Source organism: Coptis chinensis, chromosome 5 (assembly GCF_015680905.1).
Source record: "Coptis chinensis isolate HL-2020 chromosome 5, ASM1568090v1, whole genome shotgun sequence".
NCBI lineage: Eukaryota > Viridiplantae > Streptophyta > Magnoliopsida > Ranunculales > Ranunculaceae > Coptis > Coptis chinensis.
In genome coordinates, this window is record NC_141460.1 from 94,238,585 (window position 1) to 94,265,999 (window position 27,415).

A 27,415-nucleotide genomic window follows, 5' to 3' on the forward strand; every position below is an offset into this window, starting at 1 on the left:
ATCAAACAGCTTTCTTTTGTTGGTGTCATTGTTTTGCAGTCCTAACTAGGGCCGTCAATGATTTCGATAACCGATCCGAACCAAACTGATAAAAAATGGTTTGGGTTTTAATAATTTAGTTTGCTCTCTACCGATTCGAAACCGAACCGATAATATATTAGTTTGGTTTTGGATTTGTCCTCCACTAAACCAATATGAATCCGAACCGATAAGATAGAATTTTAGTAATATTTATAATTAATTTTGTATATGTTTATCAATTGTGTCGTTAAAATTAATTTATTTAATTTAAAATTTAATTTATTTTATAGTTTTCGATTCGGGTCAGTTGGAATTCGGTTTGCAATATATTTTAAGGGACAAAGCAAAAAAAGACAAAGTTCCAAAATAAAGAACCAAAAATCCACTCTTATTTCAAAAACACTCTCAAGGACAATAGTTAATTTTTATTTGAAAAAGACAATAGTACCCTAGTATGCACAGGTGTTAGTACATACCACTTTAGATATGTCACCTTAGGTATACACAGATGTCAGTGCATACCAAACACCAATAAAAAAAGGGTAAGGGACCTCTCTAAAAACTCTGTTTATCTACCAAAAAAAAAAACACCAAAAAGAAAATAGTATGCATAAGTGCTAGTGTATACCACCTCTTGGTATGCGAGGTATGCACAGACGTCAGTTCATACCAAACATCACAAAAAAAATTGTATACACAATTCTCAATGCATACCACATCTTGGTATGCGAGGTACGCGTCAGTGCATACCAAACATTACAAAGAAAATGGTATGCACAAGTGTCAGTGACCACCTCTTGGTATGCACAAACGTCAGTGCATACTAAAAATCACAAAGAAAATAGTATGCACAAGTGTCAGTGCATACCAAACATCACAAAGAAAATGGTATGCACAAGTGTCAGTACATACCACCTCTTTTAGTATGCCTCTTGGTATGCAAAGAATGCACAGACGTCAGTATATACCAAACATCACAAGAAAAATGGTATGTACAAGTGTTAGTGTACACCACCTCTTGTTATGCGAAGTATGCACAGACGTCAGTGTATACCAAACATAAAAGGATAAAATTGGAAAGAATAAAAAATAAAAAAAAGTCAAGTCTGTCCTTATTAATAATTAAAACGTGAAATCTGATTTTTCTAGTAGTTATAAATCAAAAAATGTCCTTATCAATAATTTCAAAACCCAACTGTCCTAGACTATAATTAAAATTGGAAATTAAGTCAATTTCTTGTATATTTTATCTTTCAGTTAAATATAATATTATCCGGTTAGGTAATTGGTTTGGGTTCCCGAAAACCCGACCAAACCGATCCATTGACAGCCCTAGTCTTAACTCCTAACCTTAGGGAAGTCTGGTAGAGACAGACAGACAGACAGACAGACAGACAGACAGGACCGACAGAAAATGGGAAGGGACCAAATAAATGTCTGCAGATAAAAAAAAATGGGTCAAACAAAAATACAAGTGCAAGCATCAGAAATCTTAGAACTATCAAAACCAAAATTTGCAAAATTGGCACTCTTATTCAGGAAGCCCTCCCTCAGTTTGTACCTTCCAGTATAAATCTCAAGTTCATTTTCATCCGACATGTTAATTATACTTTCACAAAACTCAACAAAAGCACCTTTGCCTTTCCTTCACCAGGAAAACACAAGAAATAATACACCTACAAACTGATAGCATGCCTTCAACTTGCAGCGGCTTTAACTGCTTTCTCAGCCGCATCATCCAGATCTTCTGCAGTGATTAATGCCAGCCCACTCTCCTACAGTTTCATTAATGTACAAAAAATTTACTCAGCCAGGGTTCGAAATAAATAATGGTTTACCATTTTTTTGGTAATTAACTTCGCACGGGAAATAAAATGAGCTGTGGCCCAGGGTAACAAGGTTTTACATTTACCTTTAGAATTCTCTTCCCTTGGTCCACGTTGGTGCCTTCTAGACGAACTACTACTGGAACCTTCAAGTCAACCTTGAAAAGAAATTTCAAGAAATCTTCAGCACATTTCAAACAAGTGACTTGTAAAAAATACATACAGTTAAATCAATCTTTGTAAAGTGAGCAAGGATCATCTGCATACCTGTGTTGCATGGGTACGGGACGGAGTGTCTGGTTTGGACACGGGTACGACGATTTGGACACGGCGAGATCTGAGAATTAGGGTCTGTTTTGCTTGTGTCCGGGTGTCCGTCCGTCCATACCCGTGTCCACAGGACACGAGTACGCGATACAGAGGAAATTAGGGCATACCCATGCAACAGAGCTGCATACTGAAGTTTCTTTTCCAGTTTTTCTAAGTATTTTTCTTTAGAAATTTTATAATATTTTTTTTGCAAGCTTATTCAAGTTCGATTCTAAGGTCAATAAGACTGCTGCTTAAGACTTTGTTGGATTATGATAAGCATAGGGCTTTGATGGCCTAGGGAATAGAACGCAAAATCAAGGAATAGGGGCATGCTAAACAATACTATTGTGTTTTGCAAATGGGACCAAATTTTTCTGAATTTGCCACTTACACAACAGGCAGCGGCCACCCATCAAGACAGAACAAAAGTCTTCAAAGTTTCAGGTTCAATCTTGACGAGCAAACTTTAAGTAACATTATTGTCCTTTCATTCATAAATATAAATGTCAGCTTTGCGAGCTCGTGATATACACCCCGTTTATGAATGATGTATATCACGAGAGTATCTAATTTCCAATCTACTTCTGTCAATTGTCATACTATTTTAAACATAAAATTTAGCTTTATACCAATTGACACAAGATACTTGTAAGTTTCGTATCAAGACGGCTAACACACTTGGTATAGAGTTTATGTTCTATGTAGCACAAGGCAAAATAAAATAAATTAGAGATGTTTTTAAGTTTGACTGGGTACTTGAAGAAATATTTTTTTGAGACATAAAGCCATCACAGAGAAATAGAGGAAAAACCTGTTTCGCAGCATTCACAATCCCACTTGCTATTATATCACATTTCATGATCCCTCCAAATATATTAACCAAAATTGCTTTTACTTTACTGTCGGATGTCAATATCTTAAACGCTTCCACCACCTATCATAATCATCACAAAGAAGACAAAAGATATACACATCTTCAGATATGAGTAATAAGATTTCGAAAGTTGAGAGAATAATAGAAACTTGCATAGATATAAAATAGTCACCTATAAGTAGAAATAATACAAGTTAAAAATCCCTTCTTTCCTTGAGACGACTTAAAAGAAGGGCATTTCATATTGAGGATTCCTAGCGTCCTACCTCTTTAAGGGGTAGGACCATCCTAACCCGCATACAAACATAAGAAATGACTGGTTCACCTCTTTAATAAGTTATGCCTTAAACCAATCAAAAACATTAGATCAGTGAGTTAACTCACTCATCTTCTCCAAAGTATAAACCAAAAACACAACACAATAAGAACCACACATTGACCCACTTGTGACGGCCCTCCACCACTGGCTTAAACCAAAAACCAAATCAGTTTTATTCGGTGGCGACTCAAGCACTAAACTACACTCTCTTGAACATCATCGGAATTTCATCTTTATACTTTTACATAGTTTTGGTATTTTTGGGTGGACCGATTCGATTTGGTTGTTTCATCTGTTTCTTTCTTCATGGAGTTAAACATTACACTTTCAGAGTGGATGATAGAGTAGTTAACGTGAAAATTTAATGGGTGCTTCAGCCACTGCCAATAATCACCGAAATTGTATTTCTTGAGAATACTAACCCCACCAGTTGATAACTAACCAATCTTTGTTTTACCATGAAAATATGACTTAAACTTCTTGTGTGTGTTCTGGCAGTTTATGTTGTGCCTGTTCAATTTCGTTTGGTTTTTTAGTTTTACACGCAATTGTGCCGATTTATTTTTGCTAGCAAAAAATGAGAGACGTGAGGGGCAGAGAGGAGAGAAGAAGAAGATACTGACTTATTCCTAATTTTTTGGAAACACCCACAAAGTTGAGACGTTACCAAGTTACTACATTTTGTTTGTGTGCGGGTTAGGATGGTCCTACCCCTTTAAAGAGGTAGGACGCTAGCAATCCTCTTTCATATTATGTGAATGTGAAGTACACTAATTTCCTAAGCACCATAACTGGTAGCTGGTAACAGCGAGTAGAAAACAATTCTTCTATATTTTGCAATCAATTACTTAGACAAAAAGGACTCAGCATGAAGTCAAACCGCACAAGAACATGCATTCAACACTTCAACTAAAAGAGTACTAAAATGGTTATGCGCCCCACCTCAAAGTACCAATTATTGATTTCCGATTTCCACGAGAAAATTATTTTCCATATAGAGGTCATAGATTTCAAAAGGTGCATTACCACGCAAACTTAGAAATGCAATTCATTACCTGGTTTTCTGAGGCATTTCCACCAACATCTAAGAAATTAGCAGGAGTTCCACCATGCAACTTAATTATATCCATAGTAGCCATAGCCAATCCTGCACCATTCACCATGCACCCAATCTCACCATCCAAACCAATATAATTCAAATCAGCTTTCGCAGCAGTAACCTGTCCAATAGAGCGAGAAGAAAGGCATTAGACTTTTTCCTATCTGGGAAAGAAAATTTACATTTATAATCCAGGAATCTTTTGCTCGCAGGACTACGTACTGCATAGAGGCAAGTATGCTGAGCCTAACAGCGCAAAACAGCTACATTGGATATGTGAATACCCACGTTACATAAAAGCACAATCCCCGCTAGTAATATGCTGGGTTTACCAGATAACAAATAAAGCAACATGTAAAAACTGTTGTCTAGGGTCCATACAGATATACAAACACATAGTTGACGGAAATGCTCTATCTTTAGGCTTATTACAAAATGTCACAAATAATTCAGTCATATATTCAATTAATTAAAATTTCAAATAAAATCTGAATTGTTATTACATGGATTAATTAACAACATAAAAGTAAGATAATGTAAATACATCACAGATTCTTAATCAGAACAGTTAACAGGAATTTTTTCTATCATTATTGTTCTTAAACGTTCAAAAAGCAAAAAATATATTTTTGTTCATTCTTTTTGATGGATGATACAAACTTCTCTCAAAATTACTATTTCACCAGAATATCTCCCACATTCTAGAATTTTAATATGAAATATTCCAAGGTGATATATTTTTCAGCTGAATACTTAAAATGTTTCTTGTAAGACCTAAGAAATTAGATTACTTGGGCATATATTTTATAAAAGTGATAAATCTTAAACGCAACTATTTAATTTCTTATAAATTAGTTATTTCACATTACTGCTACAATATACATTCTCTGATGGAAACTTAGCTTTTTTTCCCATAAAATGAGGCACAAATAAAACACATCCTAACATTAAAAAATTCCTACCTCACGAGGGTCTTCCTGGGATGCATCACGAAGAGCAAAGATCTCTTTCTGGCGGAAAGCAGCATTATCATCAAAGTTCAACTTTGCATCAGCGGCTACCAACTGGTTATCAGAAGTTTCGGCAAGGGGATTGATCTACAGAGGCAAATTCAGGTACAAACTGATGTTAATAAAAAAGGGTGGGAAGGCCACAAGTAACTACGAAAATTATCAAATTCACTGAGCTTCAGAAAATAGAACTTCATATTTACCTCCAACATTGTGCAGTCACATGCACAGAAAAGTTTGTATAGCTTCTTCACTTGTTCCATCGAAGCATCTCTATCCGCTACCTTAGGATTCAATCCATCAACGACTTTAGCAGCATCTTCATCAGTTATTCCTTTAAAAACATCAATAGGCACCTGATCAAAAACAAGAACAAATATATATTAATATATATCATGAGAATGAAGACAGACAGAGTAACACTTTGGTATTATTAAGGTAAAACTACTGAGAAATGACGAGGGGACTGACCTTAATAATCATGTCAGGAAATTTTTCTGCTAGGTCTTCGATGCTGGTTCCTCCCTTTCTACAAGCAATAATAAGCTGGACAAGAAAAAGATCATAAGCACCTAACAGCACACCAGAATATGTATCAATCTAAGAATTTGGTGCTGCACTACATCACACGAGAATTTTCAATTGAACTGTTCTGGTGTATACTCTTTGTCAGAAATTCCTAAAAACGGATTGCCTGTGGTAACAAAACCTCTATGGACCTAGCCACTCAAACCTCATTCGTTTGTCTAGTAAATCACCTTATCTCACGCCTTGACCATTTAAAGCAGAAATACAAATCCCTGTCAGTACGCAAAAAGTATACCAACCCAACCCAATTTGGGGAAAAAATTCATTTGAGTAAATTAGTATATGATTTACAACCAAAGACAAAACAACAAAATAAAATGGCATCCAAGATTTAACCACCCATTCTCGTTCATATTTTAAAACACGTAAAATTATATTAAGAAAAAATGGCACCACCTATTCAAACACAAGACATCTTAAACATGGACGTGGACCAATAAAATAAGGTTTCCTAAAAGATGGAATCGATCTAACATTCAAATAAACTTGCTTACATTGACACAAATAGGTGTGTCCGTATACGACACGGATGCGTAGTGTCTGATATGGCAAAATATAAAAAATTGAGGCCTATCACATACATAATGTGTCCGACACAGACACGTGAGTGCATATCCGACATAGACTATTTTTAAAATATGGCGTGCCCATGTGATACAACAAATAAACAACAAATGAAACACTTCAAGGTACAATATGCTCCTTATTCCTAAGAAAACTATTAAAACTTACAAAGAAAAATGTTAGCTAGTAGACTAGAAGTTAATTCAAAAAACAATGCGAAATTGAGAAGTGATGAAGTTATGCAATCTTGGTTGGGAACATACAGGACCACAAGTTGTACGGTCAAGAGTGATGGCAAAGTACATTTCATTGACAAGTGACAACTTTTCGCACAAGTAGACCTGCAGAAAGATGATATAGACTAGATTGTTAGTCCTTCCAAACAATTTCATAACACTTTCAAAAGTACATTTTAGTAAGAGTAGCTCATGCTACTTTACTAAATATAAGATATCCGGATCACAGTTATAGGAAAAAATTCACTAACCCTGCTAACAATTTTTCCCTCGGGCCCTGTTTGTTTGGTAACAAGTATCTGTCCCAGCATTTTCCCTGCAACCAATAAGAATATATGCTAAAAACAACTATTCTCCACCTAATAAGGAATCACAAGTTCATATCACAAGAAATAACTCTCATTATAGAGAAGTCTAAGGAGAGAGATGTTCAAGAAAAACTCACACAAATTCCACAATTGAAATAACATAATATTAAACTTAGTAATTGTGACGATATGCACAATTCTTGTTGAAAAAATACAAAAAACAATAAGGACCACAATTATCACATAATGCATCAAACCAACCCAGCACACAAGTCCAATTTTATTTGTTAAACATACTGAAACTTCACACAATAGTAACAACAATAAGAAATTAATCAAAAACCATACAAGGAATTGCTTGAAACTTTTTTTTTGTTATTATGGCAGACGGAACTGCATTGGCTATCTTCCCTACAAGCATATTGAGATACAATATTGAACCAGTCCTTAGACTCAATTATGGCAATGTACAAATTTTGCAATAGCGTTCTTAAGTAAGACGGCACAAACAATACTAAAACAAAGTTCCAAAATGAGTTATATTATTACCAGCAATATCTTCGACCTCCTCAATCTTAACAATATGAACTCCACCTTTTAATCCACTTTTAAAAGTACCTAATCCTCTTCCACCCGCAAGAATTTGACTTTTCACAACCAACTGCCAATCACAACATCCCAAATATATAAATACTTTTTTATATATATATAAAATTACAAAGCACTGGAAAAAAAAATACCTCATTTTCATTGGGGAAGAAAGTTTTAATAGCATCTTTAACTTGATCAACAGATGAAACAACAGTTCCTTTGGGAACATTGATTCCGTATTTGGACATCAACTCAGCTCCCTATTTCATATTCCTCATCAAATATATAAATAAATAAATAAATAACAAAAAAGAAAAGGAATTGAGATCTAGACATAAAAGGAACCTGATATTCGTGAATATTGAGACGACGGAGTTGTTGTTGTTGCCATTTTCCAGCAACTGTTAGTGTTTTCGAAGCGAGTTTGTTTATTAAACTTCTCATTTTTCAGAGATCGCTTCAAAAAATGAGGATGGAGCAAAAAATTAAACCCTAAAAAAAAAAACTTTAATTTTTGTTCGAAAAAGACTGGGCCTTTTATTGGTCAAATTTTTGTGGAAGTGGGACCAGGAGAATATTCCTCTTGTCCGCAGCCTTTGAGAATGAAAATGTAGTCCCGGGACTATGCAAACAATGAACGAACTGTTTTCTTTAGAATTACTACTTGTATTGGTTGGTGAGAATGTGAGAATCTCACCATGCTTTGGCTCCTTTCCAATGCATCTTCTCAAGACATCCATTTGCTTCTCCTCATTCCCATGCTGAAGTTCAAAATTATAATACAAAGCCCAGAAGTCACACATACAGCACGGTCGAGTAATCTCCTTGCCAAAATCAACCTTCCTATCCTGACAAAGGGATCATGGTTGCACTTGATATATGCATTACTACTCTTTCTTTTGGGAGCCATCTCAATACTTTCAGCCCAAATGATACCGCTTGTGGGGCATTCCTGCAATGCCTTAGCTTCCTTCTTGTTTGCATGCCTTAATTCAATACTTTCTGACTTCTTAGGATTCTTTTTCCTGGCCATAGTGAGAACTGCTCTGGCTTTACCTAGCCCATTCATATTCTCCTCAAGGCTAGCAAGGGCAAGGCACAGAGGAATGCAATAACTAGGACAGTGTTTCAAACCGGACTCATATGCTTGTCTACCTTCATTCAAATGACCAAGTCGGTGCTCTAATTGAGCAAGCATCAGCCACAATTTGAAGAAAGAGGGGAAGCGTTGTAGCCCTTCCTCAAGTAATCTTCTCTCCTCTGCAGTGTTCCCCAGTTCTCCCTCAACAATAGCTGCTTTCATCCATACTCTCTCTGTGCCTCCTCTTTCTTGCACTTTAACAAGAAGCATTCTTGCTCTCTCAGGCTCATGATTCTCAAATTCCAGCTTGAAGGCTGCGAGCCAAATCTCTTCAGAACTTCGGAATGGCGACATAAGCTTCTTGGAGAACAGCTCGAGCAACAGGAACGTCACCAGCAAGCCATTTCTCTTTGGCTCCCATCAGCCATAGAACCTCCGCCTGTGGCATGTACGTGACGTGATGGCTTTTCTGAGAATAGCATCAACAGATTCCCTAGTCCCATGCTTCTTTTCGAGCAGTGCTGCCTTTAACCATATACTCTTCTTAGTCAAGAAGATGGTAAGAGCATGAGCATATATAGCTCGAGCAGTCTCAATAGAGACTCCCTTCTTATACACTCTTCTGCATCAGCAACCCATGTCATTTTTCTATCTATATCTTCCACCCGATTCCAATCGTGTTGCAAACTATAACTTGACAGTTTGCAACACTTCCATCTCGTTCTGCGCCCTCGGCTTCCTTCAATTCATCCAAAATTCTCTTTCTATCCCCAACCCTTCTCTTTGCAAAAACCGGATACCCCTCTCTATAATTTTCCCAACCATGGCAGTGTTGCCATTAGCTTCTTCAAGCTTAGCCGCCGCAATCCAAATAGCAGGCTCTTTAGGGAGCTTCTCCTTTGCCTTATTAAGAACCTTCTTTGCATTCTCGTAAGTTTCCATCCTCGCAAGAGCAAGCCACAATTTAACATGCAAGGGACAACATTTCACAGCTCTATGAAACAAAAGTCTTGCATCCTCCTCATTTGCAAGATCCACAATTGCCTCCCAAAGTCTCAATGAGTCAGGAATATGCTCAAGCCCTTTCCTTAAGACCTTGCTCTTAATTGCCTTGTCGTGCTCTAACTCTGCAGCCCGTATCCACAGTTTTACCGAATTGGGAATTGACTTTACACCCCTTGCAATTACTGCTTTCACTTCGTCTGGGCTTGCCATAGTACAGGCTTCCAATCACGCATCCTCATTCTTGGGGCATTCTTCACACCCTTTCTTTATTAACTTTCTTCCAGCTTGAAACCTCCCTACTACCCATTCCAGCCTAGCCGCAGCAATCCACCCTGGAGGGTGTTTCGGATTCGTTTGAGTAACAGACTTGAGCAACAATCTATGAGCAACAATCTAGACTTCTTAATATCCTCCCCAATGTTCACATTACCCATAACATTTTTACTATTCAAATCAGTAAGATAACCCTTTGGATCAACAACAGTTGCTCCGGACACAGAACCAGATAACCTATCCAATTTCACCGCTAACACAATATTTCTTCCTTTTCCCATTGCAGTTAAATCTGTCTCAGTTCCACCTGCAGCTTTGCTCTTCGGATCCAATGCAGTAACATATTCATGTTCTTGCCTAGCCTTACCAAGCATTATATCCAGCACAGGGTCATAAATCTCAAACCTTTTCTTTTTCATCCTCGACGCAGAAACCTTACTTTCTGGTATATTCTCCCATTCCTTTTCAGTTATCTCACTCAACTTTCTCTTCTCACCAGAAAATTGTTCACTAATATCAATATCGTCTTTCAACCTCGTTTCTTTTTTATCTTTCCTCCTCAACTCCATCTGCTTATCAATGTTATCTGCTTCTTTATCATCCGCATCATACTCGCTCGACACGAATATCCCAACATCATTTCCTTCAAAATCATCAAATTTATTATTCTCATTATCAACTTCCTCCTCTTCTCCATCTCTTTTCCCAATAGGACGCAACACCCCCACTTGCCGCTGGACCAATACTGGAACGAGTAGTGAATCCAGTAGCACCACGACCAATTCCAGCAACATAATTAGGTGGAGGCTTTGGAATATTAGAAGATTGGATTACATTAACCAAAGGGTGATAAAAAAACAGTTAATGTGGAGTTAACTTGGACACCAAGATTCCATATCTTTACAAATTCCTCACCAATTAATGGTCCTTCATCTAAATAAAGACTTTGACGATCAATTGGTATGCCTAAACTTTTCTTCAATTTCAAGTTTTAAAGTTTTGAGGAAGGTGGTATTAAAGTTATGGATTTGTTGTTAGGTGTTTTGATGAAAACCATATTTTTTCCGCCAAGAAGTGAAGCAAAGTTTACTAATTGGTTTTTCAAATAATGAATCTATTTATAAGGCACGTGTGTTTCTAATTTAATGTTTAATCCTAATTAAAATCGAACTACTAATTTGTGATTTAGAACTTAGAAGTTTCCTTAGCAAAGTAATACCAATTACTGAGATGAGATGTGGTTTGACAAAATATAGATAGAGCAGGTGATTGGTGAAAATATTCATCTTATTAATATATCAACTCCAATTAGAGCAGCATAATATGACAACAGATATTAGCTTTACGTGGAGTTGGATGAAATAGGATACATTGAGCCAAACCGACGGGATGATAAATTTGATCATCAGTTTGGTAGGATAGATTTCTTTGCCAAAATCAAGTTAGAATTGCTGATTCAGGGATCCCCCATTTCCCAATGCATTTGGAACCTTGCCGTCATTGCGGACCCTCTTCGATGATTGAGGGCTCATGCATTGCTAGAGAACAATTTACACACTCTCTGACCAGCATGGCGAGTAATACTGCATTCTTCTTCATGTTGCAACTTCTGTATACATTATTCCACAACACTATTTAGTCGTCAGAGTCCATCTCACGGAATGGCAATGGAACTGTGTTCACCGCCCTATACTTCCCAACATTGTTTAAGTGCTCATTCTCCAACCTGTTTTATCACAATGGATTATTCTCACAAGAATGACACTCTGGCTAATACTTAAAATAAAAAAAGAACTTTAAAAAATTTACCTGTAAAAATTCCAATGCCCACGTCGAATTATTTCCAATGAAGCCAAGAAAAAGTCGCGCACTCGACACTCAACTGTCCCCATATTAAAGTGAAGGACTGTTTGCACCCAAACAAGTCTAAGAACAAAGTTGAAAGCCTACAAAAACAGGTACTTTATGTTCAGCTTGCATCGTTTTGATATAGTGGAGAAGAAGGATAATAAGTCAAGTTCTTAGGGAAAAACTCACGATGGAAACATAGTAAATGCTCTTTTTCTTGAAGATTAGATCATCTCTAAGCAAAAAGTTCTTGGATTTTGTGTTCAGGACTCCCCAGTCTTTAACAAAATCCCAGTATAACTGATACACAGTGGCAATTGAGGATGTAATAACGACTATTGACCACCATAGCCTACCCTCAGGATGCATAGCAAACGTCAACTTTGCACCAGCTGCCAGCATAGCGGAAACATACTTCCCCATGTTAGCCAGATGATCCATCTCCCCATCATCAAACCATCTTCTTGCACACTTTGTACACGAAAACAATCACGTAAAATGTTAGTTACCTATCGGCTAGAGGTTACTGAAGGTCCTGACTTACATAAGAAACAAAAGTTGAATATACTTTTAAACCTATTATGTAATTTCCTCTAACTGGTCAAATTCCACAGCAGTTGATTACAAAATACAATTATAGAACTTACCAACTCATCCATGACCAACCATTCTAGTGAAAGATGAGGTCCGCCACAAAGTATATTAATAAGGGTGATCTAAATATGCATATGGCATACCTGATGACGTTTTACACAGAGTATATCAATAAATTCAAGGGTGATCTAAATATGCATACCTGCATGGTACGCCAGTAGTATGGCAAAAATGAGATGACGTATGCAACCTCTTTGAATGTCCTACTAGATTGACAAGTTTCATATTGGTGCGTCTTGAAGCTTCCGGTAAAGAAGTAACAGGCTGTAGACTCCATGTATCTCAGCAAAGGAACCTTTAAGAAAAAGAAAAACCGAAATTGTACGTGTCAAAAGATATGCACTATGTGAATATAAGATTACTTTTCACATATCTCTTCTTGATGATATGGGTCAGTTTTGTGTATGAAAGTAATACAACTGGTTCTTTTTTCACACTAACATTTTAATTATGCCAAAAGATCGAGAATAGTAAAACTTGTGTAAATTCAAAGTAGTATAAATTTTACTCTGTTTTTTTTTCTAAGTAAAAATAGGTGCAGATATACAGAAACACAAGTATAAGTTTTGCCAAGTATCAACTTAATTGGCACAATGTTCTTTGAGGTTGAATGGAAGTTTATACTAAGTTGCACAGTAAGGGTAGATTACCTGGCTAGTTAACTGATCAGCCATGAAGAAGTCCACCAACACTACCTGGAATATACAGTTTTAGATGCATTACGTTTGTTTGGCTATATGGCTTGTGTCAGCCACGGACCAGGATATACGCCTGGGAAAAGAAAATTACCTTATAAAATGGAGAGTAAGCGATGTTACGGATAACCCGTAGGAAACAATAGCGAGTAGAACGATAAAAGATATTGAATGGGCAAATGAGCAATCCTATAGAGACCTGCAAATGGTTCAGGCATGTTAGCTTTTCAAGCTCTAGAAAATGCGTTAATCTGAAAAATGAATATGACATAAATCCAGTTATATCCTTTGTGCCTAATTATACAAAATTTTAGGATACTAAGACAACATGACTAAATTACCACAAGAAGAACCCCTGGAATGGCATCAACATGATGCGGTGCAATATGCCTAGATCTCAAGATAAGGTGAATGACCATGGCTCCTACAACTGCTGTCATGAAGGAGGTGCATATTAAGAAAACATCCCTGTACTTGAGGGCTGTGCTTTGAGAGAATTCAAATATGAAATTGTAGTTGATCCTGGTGCTCTTCCACATGAAGAGGTTGCATCCATATAAGAACAAGTGCAAGCTAAGCAAAGCAAACATGCTACAAAACAACAGGAAGAAAATGCTTATATTAACCATCTGAGAATCTATAGCGGTAATTCAGTATCCACTTTTATAATATAATATACTATTATCTGAAGGATCAACAAACAGGGTAATTTTCTCGCATAGCTTATTCCTGGTCTGCTAAGGTTTATTAATGATGTTCCAAATAATTATACAAATTGAAATTTCTAGGAAGGAGAGGATAAGATTAGGCATTTTGATTATTGTACATTGGAAGCAAGCCATTGGCTTTTGAGTTTGTAAACACGAAGGTCTCAGGCAATGATGGTTCAAGTTTCTTTTGAGTGGATTAGTAGGAGCAGAAACAAGGAGGCTCACAAGGTTCCTAGATGGGCTCTCAGGGCAAATGGTTTTTCTACTAGACCGGATGTTCTAATTAGATGTAATTGACCTCTGTTTGATATTCAATGAAAAAGAAATCTTTATCGAAAAAAAGATGGTTCAATGGCCAGTTCAAGGCATCAATAGACGGACCCTTTAAAACAAAGCCAACTCATGCCATTAAATCACTTTCAAGATTTGTTTTTTTTAAGTCGAATATGGGACCCAATGACTAAAAAGGTGTAAAAGCAAATACATGAAGTTCTAGAAATTGGATTGAACTTTCGAAGTATAAGGTGGTAAGAAATTTTAAAGAGAATAGTACCTGAAAACAGGGTACACAGTCTCCATATATCCAACTTCAAATGAAGATGAGAACATACCAGAAACATGTGCTAACATTGCATATATGCCGAAAAGTGTTAGAAAGCAACCTGTGAACAGACCTGCAACATTCCATTCGCTCAAATTATTAATCAAGTCTGACCATCAATTCTGTCACTAAAATATGGCATATAATAATGTCTCATCTCAATGATGAGGAAGAGAGGACAAGAAGGTTGTTTGGAACTCATAGGTTGGCAAATAAATATGAAAACCATTTGCAGAAGGTTTTCTACTCTGATGATTTCAGAAGTCGTGAATAAAAAAAAATCACAGCAGATGGTTTTGATATGTGAACTAGTTAATGACTAGGTTTCAATAAGGTGAATAATGGACTGATTTTTCTCTAGTTTCTACTAATATAAGAACTAGTAAGAGAGAGGGTATACAAAGATTTGAGGGGGTGATTAAAGTTTCCAATCAAAACAGAGCGTTCAACAAATCAAATCCCTCACCATGTAAACAAGTAGGGAATATTTGTCCTCACTCATGACTCTAAATGATGGAGACATCACTTATCATACTCTGTGGTACTTAGTGACAACAATAAACACCTGAAGAGAGTAACCACCACCAAACTATATGGTCTATTTTCCTTCAACACTCCACAGATTTAGCAAGCAGTCCTTACATACAACAAGAAGATCTATACAGTTTTCATAAAAAGAAAAATAAAAGAAAAAAAAAAAAAATTCTGAAATATTGCTTAGATCATTTTCAGCACAAGATAATATGCAATCCACGAAAAATATCATCGAAAACTATTTTCAAATTAAGACTGTGTGCTAAAAGAGTACTAAAATGGTTATGCGTCCCACCTCAAAGTACCACTAATCAGCTACCTATTGGACTGTGGGTGTGATCCAGCTTATTTCTCCATACGTATCAAGAGTCAATTGCACTGCCACTAGCTCTAGTTGATTTGTAAACACAAGAGGGTAAGATTGATGCATTCTATAGCATATGACTCTGGGGCTCATGAGCACCAAGTTCACTATTTGTGGATCCTAACTCAATACATAGCATAACATTTTGATCACTACATAGATAAGGAACAAAAAATAGTGTGTATTGGCGTGGATTCTTTCGATAACAAGGATGAGACTTTTGAAGAGCCTTTCTGAAATCTTTTTAAATGAAAAGAAAGAAATGTTGTGATGTTGCACGTAGCAAATAAAAACCAGTAAAGACAGAGAGGACTGCAAGAAGATTAGAATTTTGGATTTCCTAACTTACCAACAAAGAAAGTGATCATGTGAGAAGCCTTGTGTGGTTGTGGCCTTAGGTACTTCATTGCCTTTTTCCTGTCATTGTTGGCAAAGTGCTTTGTGAAAATGGACTCCACTTCATCCCCCAACTTTACCACCTTCATTAGTTAAGGACATCAAACAAACATTACACAGTGCCACTAATAGTGTAGAAGAACAGGGTATAAAGATTATGAATCCAAATAAGTCATTATTTTCTTAAGCTCTATGGAATGTGTTTGTCAAGTTATAGTCTTCCAACCCGTTAGCCGATTATGAACAACTGTCACTCTGTCAGGTATAAATGGATCCGTAATTAAAGACTCCCATGAACTTTGTAGCTGGTTTTTATATAGATATAGATAATGTTACTATGGATACATCTCTTGGAAAAGCATTGTTCCCTTGGCTTGTATGCTTCACAAAATGTTTAGTAGATATACACTTTGCGCTTATGAGCTTTGTTCATATTCGCAGTCAATCTTGTTCAAAAGGAAACAAAAAGCACTTCTCCACTTTCATACAACTTGAGATACTCTCATGAATATAATTAATCACCCAGTATCCTCATCTTTAATGCCAAACATCGCCTCACAGCTTCCTTCACTAAATGAGTCCAAGAAATCTAACACCTGTCCACGTACCTTTCTATTAATTGATGACGAGACTCATGATACTGATTCCTGATCGAGAGCCCTAGAACATCACATATGATGCTCTTGTAGGACAGTTAGTCGTATTGGAATGCGCATATATGCTAATAGCCTATGTTACAACATAGAATATATGCTTCTCTATTTTTTCCTGTTTTTGGTAATACAGAACTTATACTGTTTGCTGAAACATAGTTACATAGAAGGCATCTTATTCTACACACCGTACATAGATATATGCAATAATACCTTGTCGGAACTGATGAACTGAGACCTCTTCACAACATTCAAATAACTTCCTAAAGCTTGTTGTTTTGCAACCTGTATTGATAACGTACTTTCATATTAATGATCTAATTGAAAATAGATAGTTATCAATGCAAAAATTATTAGGAATGAAACAGATGTTTTGATTCTCTTTCTGAAACTTGTTCATTCGTATTTTTGCACATATATGTCCGTACATTCACATGACATAATTTTCAACTAATCAAATGTGAAGCCATCACTTTGGGCACATTGCAAAAGTACTTAGACAACCGCATTACCTTGTCAAACTTTTTAAGTATCTTTGTGAAAGCCACCATATTCAGTGAGCTGTCAGAAAATGTAAAAGTGTGTTAGTAGTCTCTGACATATACAAAAACAAAGACAATAAGTAAAATTACAAATGACTTTCAGGAAAAAAAAAATCAAGAAAGACAGAACAGTCATTCAACATCCCAGGTCCTTAAACAACTGCTTTGTCCTCAAGGAAACTGTGATTTCAGTTTAATTTACCACGACTGGATTCATAGGCCTAGTAACTTGGGACTCTTGGAACTAAGCTGGAAAATGGGATAATGGTAGTGGGATCGTGCATACAAGGGGGGCAGGGGGCAGTTGGTTAAAGGAGATGAATGCTTTTGGTGATTGATACTGTTGATATTCTATTGACTCAAAAAGATATCAATCCCTTGGAGTGTTGAACATTCATCAATTGTTGGGGCTATTGGGGATGTAGGAGTTTAGTTGCAGTACATCGCCATGATTATTCATAGCGTTACTGAAGTGATCATTTCAATTAAATTTCTATTGATATTGCAGGCACTTGGCTGGAAACTCACATTATTAGAATAAGATTTTTGATGTTTAAGTGCATGGCTTGTGCATTTATATGTTTTAAGAAAAATTAACGGTTGCCACAGTATTACTAGATTACTGCAAAGCAGTGGATAGTGAGGGAAGCTGCGGAGAGACAGAAGAAAAAGTTTGGGCGAAGAAAAAACGAGACAGACGGAAGGGGGTCAAGTGAGATTCCGCTCACTCGATTATGAATCCAACAGGTGTCTTTGAAAATGTTAAGAGCAGTGAAGAGAAGAAGAAAAGGAAGTGGACTTTGCATATTAGTTGATGTGGACTTGGCTGAACCAATACCAGACCAGATCTATGTCAAGATGAAAGGGTTCAATTTCTGGCAAACAATTCTAGTTGAAAAGCTGCCAAAAATGTGTAATCACTGCAAGATTGTTGGTCATCTTGTGACATAATGCAAAAAGCTTAAAGGTGTTATGCAAGCAAATGATAGGGGTAAGGAAGTGGTAGTGGACACAACCCCTCCAGTAGAAAATGACCAGGTCGATGTTACAAAGAAAAAGAAAAGAAATAGAAAGAAATGGCATCAGGAATGGGTGAGAGCAGACACAAATAAGAAAGATGGAGCTAACAATGAGGACACAAATAAGAAAGATGGAGATAACAATGAGGTTAGCGCCACTAAGGACGCAGGCACGAGTAACCAATTTGCAGCTCTGGCAAAGATTGAAGAGGATACACACGGAAACGAGGTAGTAGAAGTGCTGAATATTGAGACAATAGTTCGAGTGGAGACAGACTCACCTAGTGTGGATGATACTAACCTACCGCGTGTGTGTGCATCACCCACGGTAATGGGTGCCACATCGCCTCAAGTGGATGCGCGACAAGAAAAAGAAATGGAACCTCTACGCTCAAAACCAGTGAGCACGAACTTGAACGAGCAAGTAGAGAAGGAGGCGACAGCGGTACAAGCTATGATTAGTAGAGTTTTAGACTCCTATTCTTCATCAACAACGGGAGAAGAGTCCTCTAGTGCCTCTTCAGAAGCAACCAATAGAGTCTTAAATGAAACCAAATCCATACTGAGATTGGTCAATTGGGCAGATCTTGCTGATGACGAAGATAACTCAGAGGATGGTGATGACGGAGATAACTCATAGGATGACGAAGATAACTCAGAGGATGGTGATGAACCATGACAAACTCAGAAGAGGAGAGGAAGTAAGCCAAAGGGGAAAGTTGTCGATCCGACTCCTCGTCCACCGAGGGCTAGAAACATGCCAGCAAGATATAAATGAATTACTCTTACTAGAAACACACAGGGTTTAGAATTTAGAATGAAAGTTTATCACCTTCATGGAATATTTTATTTTGGATTCAAAGTGGGAACTTAATCCAGCTCAAGTGGTGCTCAACCCCTATTTTGTAACCTTATTATTATATATAATATTCACATTTTACCTGCAAAAAAAAAAAAAAAAAAGATTATGAATCCAACACATATTTTTCTTTTGTAGTAACCTATTCTCTTTTCCTCACTATCATTACTAGTATAACTGCTAGCAGTGGGGAGTGAGCCGAGAGGGAAGGCGGAGAGGGAAGGAGGGAGAGAGAAGGTGAGTTTGGGGCGAATAAGAGAGACTGAGGACAGTCAGACATAAACAAACAAAACAACATTTTGGGCCACATACTCCGGCCCAGAACGTTCGCTCGGCACACTTAATTACTAGTATACTACGGTGCAGTGGGGGCGTGAGCGGAGAGGGAGAGGGAGAGATTGAGAGCGTGTGTTAAGGGAGAGGGAGGAGTGGAGAGGGAGAGATTGAGAGGGCGTGTTAAGGGAGAGGGAGAGAGAGAGGGACGAAGAGAAGAGATGAGGAATGAAGATAGACAGACAGAAACCAACTAAATGACTTTTTGTCTATATAGCCCCCCTCGGCCCAGAACATTCGCTCCGCTCAATTATTATTAGAAAACTACTAATAGTGGGGTGTGAACGAAGTGAGAAAACGAAGAATTCAAGCGAAAATAATGGTTGATGAAGAAGAAGAGACAAATCGTGACGGTGATCCATCTATTTTTATGCGACCACTTATCCATCTTTTTTTGCACCCCTAACACAATAGTTCACTTCACTCATGGATTATTATTATTGTTATTATATTTTTTATTATTATTTTTCAACGCTTTTCACGTTACGGTAGTGGGATCGTAGATAGCGGGAATTCAGGGATGGATCTAGTACGGATATTAGGAGGTTTCTTTTTTGTCATTGTCATCCATTGTTGGATACTTGGATGTAAGACTAAGTTTTATTTATTTGGGATTAATTTGGGTAGTGAAATTGATGTTTGGGAATTTAAGTTATGTTGAATCTAGATTATTTGAATAATGCCATTTGGAATAAATGTTTAGATTTGGATAATATTATTTGTAGGTCTTACCTTTTTATATTTAAGATCCCTGAGGTCACATAATAAGTTGCAGGATAAATTCAAATGCTTATAAGGGAAGAAAGCTCACGACATGGATTAATTAAAAATTCAAACCTCAAACCTGTGCAATGAAATGCCCTTATAAAAAACTAATCGAATCCATAATGCATGTATATTCTATTACCGTTTAGAATAATTTGAGAAAAATAAACGCAGTTGTAATTTGTAAACGAACCTGTAAGTTTTTAGTAGACCAAAGCCTCGGTAGAGCTCAACAAAAGCTGCTCTAATCATCTTCTCTGCACTTTCAATTTTGTTCCTAGTAATGAAATCATTTGAACCATCTATCTTCGGATTATTTACTAAATCTATCCAAAGCATGGATATGACTGCAGTTACAGTCCGAGTTGGAGTCGTCGCTGGAATATCAAGTCTCATGGACATTTTTGGTTTCCCACTTTTAGTTTTCATTCTCACAGATCCAATGGAATTTGCGTCGTTCCTCTCTAGTGCAGTAATCATGTCATGCTGGTTTGATGATGCATTGGGAATCGTCTCATCGGCATCACTTACACACTCTGCATTATAAACAATTAAGATAAAAAAAAAAAAAAAAAAAAGTGAAAGCGTTTGGTATATGTTGAGATGATTAAATAGTGATGCAATGCAAATTATTATGGTTTTTGCATACAGACGAACATACACTAAACGTGCACCCCAAGCACTGTCAACTATACTACCATGCAAAAGCCGAAAAATAAATGTTAAGGCAATAAGGTAATTAACCTGAATAATCAGAGCCCCGAAGCGATGGCGAATTCGAACGAGGAAATGATTCTCTAATGTCAGTTCTTAAGAGATGATTTGTTCCACGACGTTCATTTATAATTTGCTTGAGATCAACAAGAATTTCAAGCTGTTTCATGAGAGTTTCACCTCTATTAAGAAATTCACTCTCTCTCACCCTATAGAAATTATTTACTTTATTTAGCTCTACATCCAATTTCTCAAAAAATTCCCTCACCTATATTTTCATTCACAAATAAACAAAAACTTGGGTCAGATAAAAAAAAAATGAATACCAAAGGCCACTTCAATAAATACTATTCATATTGTTTCTACCTCATCTGCTTTCGAAAACAACTGACCAAGTGAAGTTTCATAGATATCCTCTTCATTTTCTCCAACACTTTTGCTATTCACCTGTAGTACAGTAAATGGTTAGCACATGCACTAATACAATTCCTTTCCAAAACATCCAATCTCAAAGTAGCAATCGACTGATTATTTACCTTCTTTATCATCTAACATTTTACGCAAAAAGTGTCTTATACAATATATATTACCTAAAAAATGTTGTAGAGCACTAGAGCACATACATGCTATACAAACGTGTTGATAAATTTTATACCAGTAAATTGAGTTACAATTTTTTTTTTATAAATTTACTTTTACACTAAAACTTACTCCTAAAAACAAGCAATGCACTCTCTTTTTTTCGGACCCTTTATTGGTGCACAAACACGATGGTTTCGTGAATGAAAAACAACCACCACTTTTCATGGAAAATATCAAATAAATAAATATACATGCCTGAATCTGACTACATGCTGACATTTCAGATGAAAATACCATAAAGAGACACAACTTAACAACCAAAACCGAAACGACCATTGACACGAAACGAAACTCTATAATTGTCGAACAAAAAGAACGAAAAAGAGATAAAAGAAAGGCGACAACAATTTGCACTTTGGCGTTGACCTTTCACACAAAATCTGAAGAAAAATATTCTATTACTAAAGTCTAAAACAGACTTCACCAAGTGACAAACAACGTACATAATCTTATATTAAGCGTTTTTCCTGTGCGAAATATATCAACACTTTCCACATAATCACTGCTTTTGAGAAAACCAATGAAAGAATCATATTAGTTTATTCACCTCCTTGAGCTTATTATAGCTTAAATTATTTTGGTATCGAAACATATATGGAAAACTTGCATGAAATGTTGAGTTTTGATAAAAAAAAAATGTTGAAAAGAACTCATGTTTTAGCTCAAAACCAATGTAATATGGGTGTTCATTTATAAAGCTTTTAAGCAGAAAATAAAGTGATGACTGAAACTTCTTATGACTTCTCAACAAACAGAGTTGAATTATGAATGAGAACATAGCTAAAAGTAATAATTCATCAAGCTACCTGAATTAAGTCTCTTTGATCATCATCACCATGGTTAAGTGATTTTGAAGTGATTTTCTTAAAAAGGTAACGAATGGGTTCAAAGATAGAAACACCGTAGTTGTGTTGTTGATGAGTTTCAAGATCAGTTTTCTCTCTTGCAAGTTTAATCTTATTCACGTTTTTCTTCAATTGCCAATAGTTCACAAAAGCATCTTTCCATTCTGGAATGAGTTGTGCTTCCAATTCTTTTGAAAACTTCACCATTTTCTCTTCTCAACTCAATCTCTCTTGTTAGAAAAACAAGATGTAGAAAAGAGAACAGAGGTAACAGAAGAAGAAGATTGAGGGATAAGTGAGTTTGCAGAGGTACGGTTTATATATATATATATATATCTATATATATAGAGAGAGTGAATGACATGAATAGACGATGAGAACTCAAAACTTGTCCTAAACGGAGTCATGGTTTAGGCGCAAAATTAAGAAAAGAAAAAGGTTTCGGGCCAAAACAACTCTAGAGTCTAGAGCAATGTTTTGAAAACCGAACCGGTGATCGAACTGATTTTTTTGTTAAAATGGTTCAATCATGGTTCGACTCAGTCGGACCGATTGATGTTTATTTAGCAAATTTTTTTAATAATTACAATAATAAAATAAATAAATATATGTTTTAATTCAATATTAATTGGTATTATATATCAAAATGAATTTTTTATATAAGAAACACATAGTAGCATGTTGGTTTGTAGTTTGGACTATCTTGTTTAGGTGCTAGGTTTAACTGACCCGAATCAAAAATTTACTGGTTTGATCGAACCCCAACTCAATTACCGGTCCGGTCCAATTTTCTAAACACTGGTCTAGAGTACACCATTATTTTATTTTATAGTAATTTTTTTTTAAGTAACTCACAAGTACAAATTTCAGCATTTAAATAACCAACTATTTCATTTAAAGCATATAAATTTTTATTTTTTCTTAAAATACTAGTTTTATCCCTCCGTGTTATGTTTATAAAGCAGAGAAATTTGGCGATTGTTCATATCAAAATATGTGAACATACCTCATACACTATTTTGACTATTTATACTCTAAATATGTATGAACAATGATTGTTCATACTCTAATAGATGTTCTTACGTACTAATCATATATTATGTTGAGGTATGAAAATTAAAGTAATTGTGTATAGTTCATGTTGATATATAAACAGTAATTGTTTATACTCCAAATAGGTATAAACAATCAGGTATGAACTCATGTTTAAAGCATGAACTATGTTAATGTATGAACAATGATTGTTAATATCCCAAATAGGTATGAACAATCATTCATACTCAAATAAGTCTTCTTACTGATCATATATTATGTTGAGGTATGAACACTGATTGTTCATACTATATATATACACCGAGTCGTTTTTTATTTTACGTCTACCTACTTGACATTTCATTTATCTGAGCCATTTTTTATTTTGCATCAATGGTTATACTTGACTTTTCATTTATCCGGTCTTTGTGAGTAATTAAAAAAAAAATGTAGTGTTATGAGTGATTTTTTCAACTATTTTGTCTTTGAAAGTCACTCACTCCCTGTTAAGAACAAGGGGTTTGGCCGACATAGAATTTCATTTTTCAACAAAATTAATATTATAATCATGTCGTGCAATGTGTCATCAGGACTCAGGAGGACGTAATACTATACGCACCAACAGATTACACCAACAAAGTCCACCAGATGACGCGTGCACAATTGTTTTACCATTCCTAACTTCTACTTCTCTCCTAAAAAAATAATAAAGCCTTCTCCCTTTTTCCTTCGACACCAACAATGTTTCTTCTACCAATTTCATAGATCAATGATCACTTACTAAACAACTTCCTATTAGTTTGATTTGTGTGGGTTTCTAATTTTTGCTTATTTTTTCTCTTTGGCGTGCTAGCTTGCTTAAACTGTCTCGCTGAATCTAAAATAGTAATAACTAGTTATTTGAAATTATGCAATCAATCATTTAACAATTGTATTTACTGAAACTGTATCTTAATATAATTTCAGTTTATGTATTATCCACAAACAAAACTCTTCCCATACTAAATTATGTCAAGCAATAAAGTTTTGAGTGATTCCCTTTGAATTTCTCATCATGAGCAGCAGTGAGAAACATTTGAATGGGGAATTAAAATTCGAGGTCTGAGTGGTGGAGACCAACATGAACGAAGAAGATGAAGATTAATTCATTTTGGGGTATTTTACCATTTTGCTTTGTTGATTAGAATTTGATTGGATATTAAAAGTCATTTTTTGTCAAATTGAAATGAAAAACAAAGAGTTCTAAGTTGGGTATAGAAAGTGGTTTTATTTAGTATAAATATAGTGTCCACGTCAGTTAGTAAACTTTGTTGGTGTGATGTGTTGCTGGTGAACGTGAATGTACGTGGGCACTATATTTATACTAAATAAAATCACTTTCTATACATAATTTAGAGCTTGTGATGTGTTGCACATCACACCATAAAACCACTTTCTATACATAACTTAGAGCTTGTGATGTGTTGCACATCACACCAACAACACATCACACTAACAAAGTTTACTAACTGAAGCTTGTGGTGTGTTGCACATCACACCAACAACACATCACACTAACAAAGTTTACTAACTGACGTGGACGTGAATGTGGACACTATATTTATACTAAATAAAACCACTCTCTATACATAACTTAGAGCTCTTTGGGGCCGTTTGGCAGAAAGAATTATGTTTTTAAAATTAATTCCAACGTAAATGTTTTTTAGATAATTTTTTATGAAATAAATGATACCAAACAATCAAATACAAATCAATTTTTGATTTTATGACTAAACCGAAAATGGAAACATAAATTGTCAAAAACCAAAAAGAATTAAAATATGGTAACTTGTTTATAGATGAAAGTTCCATAAATTTTGTTTCTCATTATTTAAGCTATTTTTTTTTCTATTTATGTTTTAAAGAATTATCTCATTTTGAGAATGAGATAATGATTTCTAAATTTTTTTTACCAAACAATTTTTTTAAGTCTAAAAATATTTATAAGACTCATAATATATTATATGTCATAAAATGGATTATCATAATCGTTGCCAAACAACCCACCCCTTTGTGTTTCATTTCAATTTGACAAAAATGACTTTTAATATCCAATCAAATTCTAATCAGCAAAGCAAAATGGTAAAATACCCCAAAATGAATTAATTATCTTCATCTTCTTCGTTCATGTTGGTCTCCATCACTCAAACCTTGAATTTGATTGGATATTAAAAGTCATTTTTTGTCAAATTGAAATGAAAAACAAAGAGTTCTAAGTTGGGTATAGAAAGTGGTTTTATTTAGTATAAGATAGTGTCCACGACCACGTCCACGTCAGTTAGTAAACTTTATTGGTGTGATGTGTTGGTGCGTATAATATTACTCCATAACTTAGAGCATTTGCAATGCAGGTGATAGTTTCCCCCCCCCCCCCCCCCTCTATCACCGCCACCTCATCACTTTTCACCTCCCTTTTCACCAACCCGGTGAAAAACAAGGTGAAGTTGTGCAATGCAGAGGTGATAAAAAATATTTCAGACCGGATGTTGGATTCCGTCTGGAGGTTTTTGATACGAGACGGAATGTAACATCCCGTCTGATATTTTATAACGGGCTGATGGCTCAATATCAACAGACGCGAACATGCTCCATTTTCACTTCATTTCCAGCCAAAATTCCGATTTTGTAGCCTCCATTAACAACCTTTTAACACAAATTTCCATTCATAATGACTTCTCCACCCCCCAACCCATCCCCACCAATCTCACCACATGAAGAGCATTCCCGATGGTTTGGAAATGTTAAAATTTCCAAAAAAAAGGGGCAAAAAGGATCGTCGTCGAGAACGCGTAATGTGGGCGAGGAGGACGAAATTGAACTTGGGTTTAATTTTCCACCGCGTTGTGAAATCGAGGAACACCCACCATTAGCGTCAACATCGGTCCGACACGTAGCAAATCGAGTGGCGGAGTCTCAAGTAAGTTTTTGATTTTTTTTTTATGTTAATTATTATTATTTATGTTAGTTTATATCAAGTTTGTTGTTGTGTAATTAGTTTGAATTTGTCGCATTATTTTTTTAAAAAATAGTTGTAATTATATCGTATTGCGTGTTTGTTGAATGTAGGAAGTACACTTATGGAAAGTGCGTTGTGCACTTTCAAATGTTGTGTCGTGGTGGCGTTGTATGAAATCAAAAACGGATTCTAATTTTGTCACGGTTACCGATATTATATCCGCCACACCATTTGGGAGTTTTTTTAATTCTAATTTGGGACAAAATGATCAGGCGTTGTTGTTTGGGATAGTTGAGCGGTGGTGGCAAACTACCCACACATTCCATTTCCCATGGGGTGAGCTTGGGATTACCCCTCTTGATTTCACAATGCTCACGGGTATCCCAATTGGTTGTGGAGATGACGTTCCTTTTTATGAAACTTTAGAGGTTTTTACTACGGCGATGAGTTTCTTTGAAGGTTTTGATTTGGTTGAAGATGATGAGCAAGACGAGTTTTTGAGATTATCGGCTGAGCAATTTAAGGGAGGAGCTATAAATATGAGTTGGTTTACTTCGAGATATTTGAATAGACTCAAGGAGAAGCCGAAAGACTATCATATTGGTGAGGAGTCGATCCACGAGTATGTACGTGCCTTCCTCTTCTACTTTGTTGGTGCAGTATTATTTGGATATGCTGATAGTTATTTACATATCGGGTGGATGGCCGCTGTCTCAGACGTAGAGAGGATGTGGGATTATGACTGGGGTCAATCCATCTTGGCATACCTTTACCGCTGGCTAGACCTCGCAGTTGAGACGAAAACCGCTAAAGGCAATTTATGCGGCTTTGTTTGGATTATACCGGTAAGTCTTATTTATTAAGTTATTGTTTCATTTCATTTATTTATCTAATTATTAATGTTGACATGTTTATATATATATTGATATTGTATTTTATCTATTGATGACAATATTGGTGGTACGAACATTTTCGTGTGATGCATCCTGTGTTGAAGAGGTTGGAAGAGGATGAGACTCATGACCTGATTCCACGTATTCAAGCATGGGGGCTTCATCGTAAGCGAGGGGTATGGGGACCTATCGCGATAATATTCATAACACTTTC

General features: G+C 36.0%; 3 protein-coding genes and 1 pseudogene across 6 annotated transcripts; 1 reads left to right on the forward strand and 3 right to left on the reverse strand.

Annotated features, from left to right (window-relative positions):
* Window positions 1–1,534: 1,534 nt before the first annotated feature.
* Window positions 1,535–8,311, reverse strand: LOC147500307 (ATP citrate lyase (ACL) family protein). Its single transcript, XM_086561978.1, has 12 exons — window positions 8,094–8,311; window positions 7,898–8,008; window positions 7,707–7,818; window positions 7,101–7,165; window positions 6,877–6,954; window positions 5,933–6,007; window positions 5,665–5,817; window positions 5,414–5,548; window positions 4,408–4,572; window positions 2,971–3,093; window positions 1,934–2,005; window positions 1,535–1,796 (listed from the first exon to the last, which is right to left on the reverse strand). Exons 1-12 carry the CDS (start codon window positions 8,190–8,192, stop codon window positions 1,719–1,721), a joined length of 1,266 nt encoding a protein of 421 aa, XP_086418104.1. The 5' UTR covers window positions 8,193–8,311; the 3' UTR covers window positions 1,535–1,718.
* On the reverse strand, window positions 8,234–11,706 carry LOC147500308 (protein STABILIZED1 pseudogene; annotated as a pseudogene).
* Window positions 11,377–22,594, reverse strand: LOC147500309 (phosphate transporter PHO1-like). Of its 4 annotated transcripts, none has more exons than XM_086561980.1 (15): window positions 22,243–22,594; window positions 21,161–21,241; window positions 20,825–20,954; window positions 20,274–20,616; window positions 17,075–17,123; window positions 16,776–16,847; window positions 15,863–15,992; window positions 14,568–14,688; window positions 13,646–13,895; window positions 13,399–13,503; window positions 13,260–13,304; window positions 12,752–12,904; window positions 12,145–12,426; window positions 11,917–12,053; window positions 11,377–11,833 (listed from the first exon to the last, which is right to left on the reverse strand). In XM_086561980.1, the coding sequence occupies exons 1-15, from the start codon at window positions 22,486–22,488 to the stop codon at window positions 11,743–11,745; spliced, it is 2,235 nt and encodes a 744-aa protein (XP_086418106.1). In that variant the 5' UTR covers window positions 22,489–22,594; the 3' UTR covers window positions 11,377–11,742. The 4 variants fall into 4 exon arrangements, with proteins under 4 accessions (XP_086418106.1, XP_086418105.1, XP_086418107.1 ...); XM_086561979.1 differs by having other exon boundaries at window positions 20,825–21,062; XM_086561981.1 differs by lacking the exon at window positions 22,243–22,594 and adding an exon at window positions 21,331–21,377 and having other exon boundaries at window positions 20,825–21,062.
* Window positions 22,595–25,739: 3,145 nt separating this feature from the next.
* LOC147500310 (protein MAINTENANCE OF MERISTEMS-like) lies at window positions 25,740–27,171 on the forward strand. The gene is made up of 2 exons (XM_086563628.1): window positions 25,740–26,269; window positions 26,419–27,171. Exons 1-2 carry the CDS (start codon window positions 26,021–26,023, stop codon window positions 27,169–27,171), a joined length of 1,002 nt encoding a protein of 333 aa, XP_086419754.1. The 5' UTR covers window positions 25,740–26,020.
* The last annotated feature ends 244 nt before the right edge of the window (window positions 27,172–27,415 follow it).

Bases quoted from the DNA above. Each gene is read 5' to 3' on its own strand.
- LOC147500307 (XM_086561978.1), bottom strand. From the start codon at position 8,192: ATGAGAAGTTTAATAAACAAACTCGCTTCGAAAACACTAACAGTTGCT. The intron at 7,819-7,897 runs GTATTTTTTTTT...TGTGATTGGCAG, and splicing joins TCTTCCCCAATGAAAATGAG to TTGGTTGTGAAAAGTCAAAT. The intron at 5,818-5,932 runs GTCAGTCCCCTC...GTTTTTGATCAG, and splicing joins TTCCTGACATGATTATTAAG to GTGCCTATTGATGTTTTTAA.
- LOC147500309 (XM_086561979.1), bottom strand. From the start codon at position 22,488: ATGGTGAAGTTTTCAAAAGAATTGGAAGCACAACTCATTCCAGAATGG. The intron at 12,427-12,751 runs GTATGCATATTT...TCGTGTACAAAG, and splicing joins ACTACTGGCGTACCATGCAG to TGTGCAAGAAGATGGTTTGA. The intron at 12,054-12,144 runs GTGAGTTTTTCC...CTGTTTTTGTAG, and splicing joins GCATTTACTATGTTTCCATC to GCTTTCAACTTTGTTCTTAG.
- LOC147500310 (XM_086563628.1), top strand. From the start codon at position 26,021: ATGACTTCTCCACCCCCCAACCCATCCCCACCAATCTCACCACATGAA. The intron at 26,270-26,418 runs GTAAGTTTTTGA...TGTTGAATGTAG, and splicing joins ATCGAGTGGCGGAGTCTCAA to GAAGTACACTTATGGAAAGT.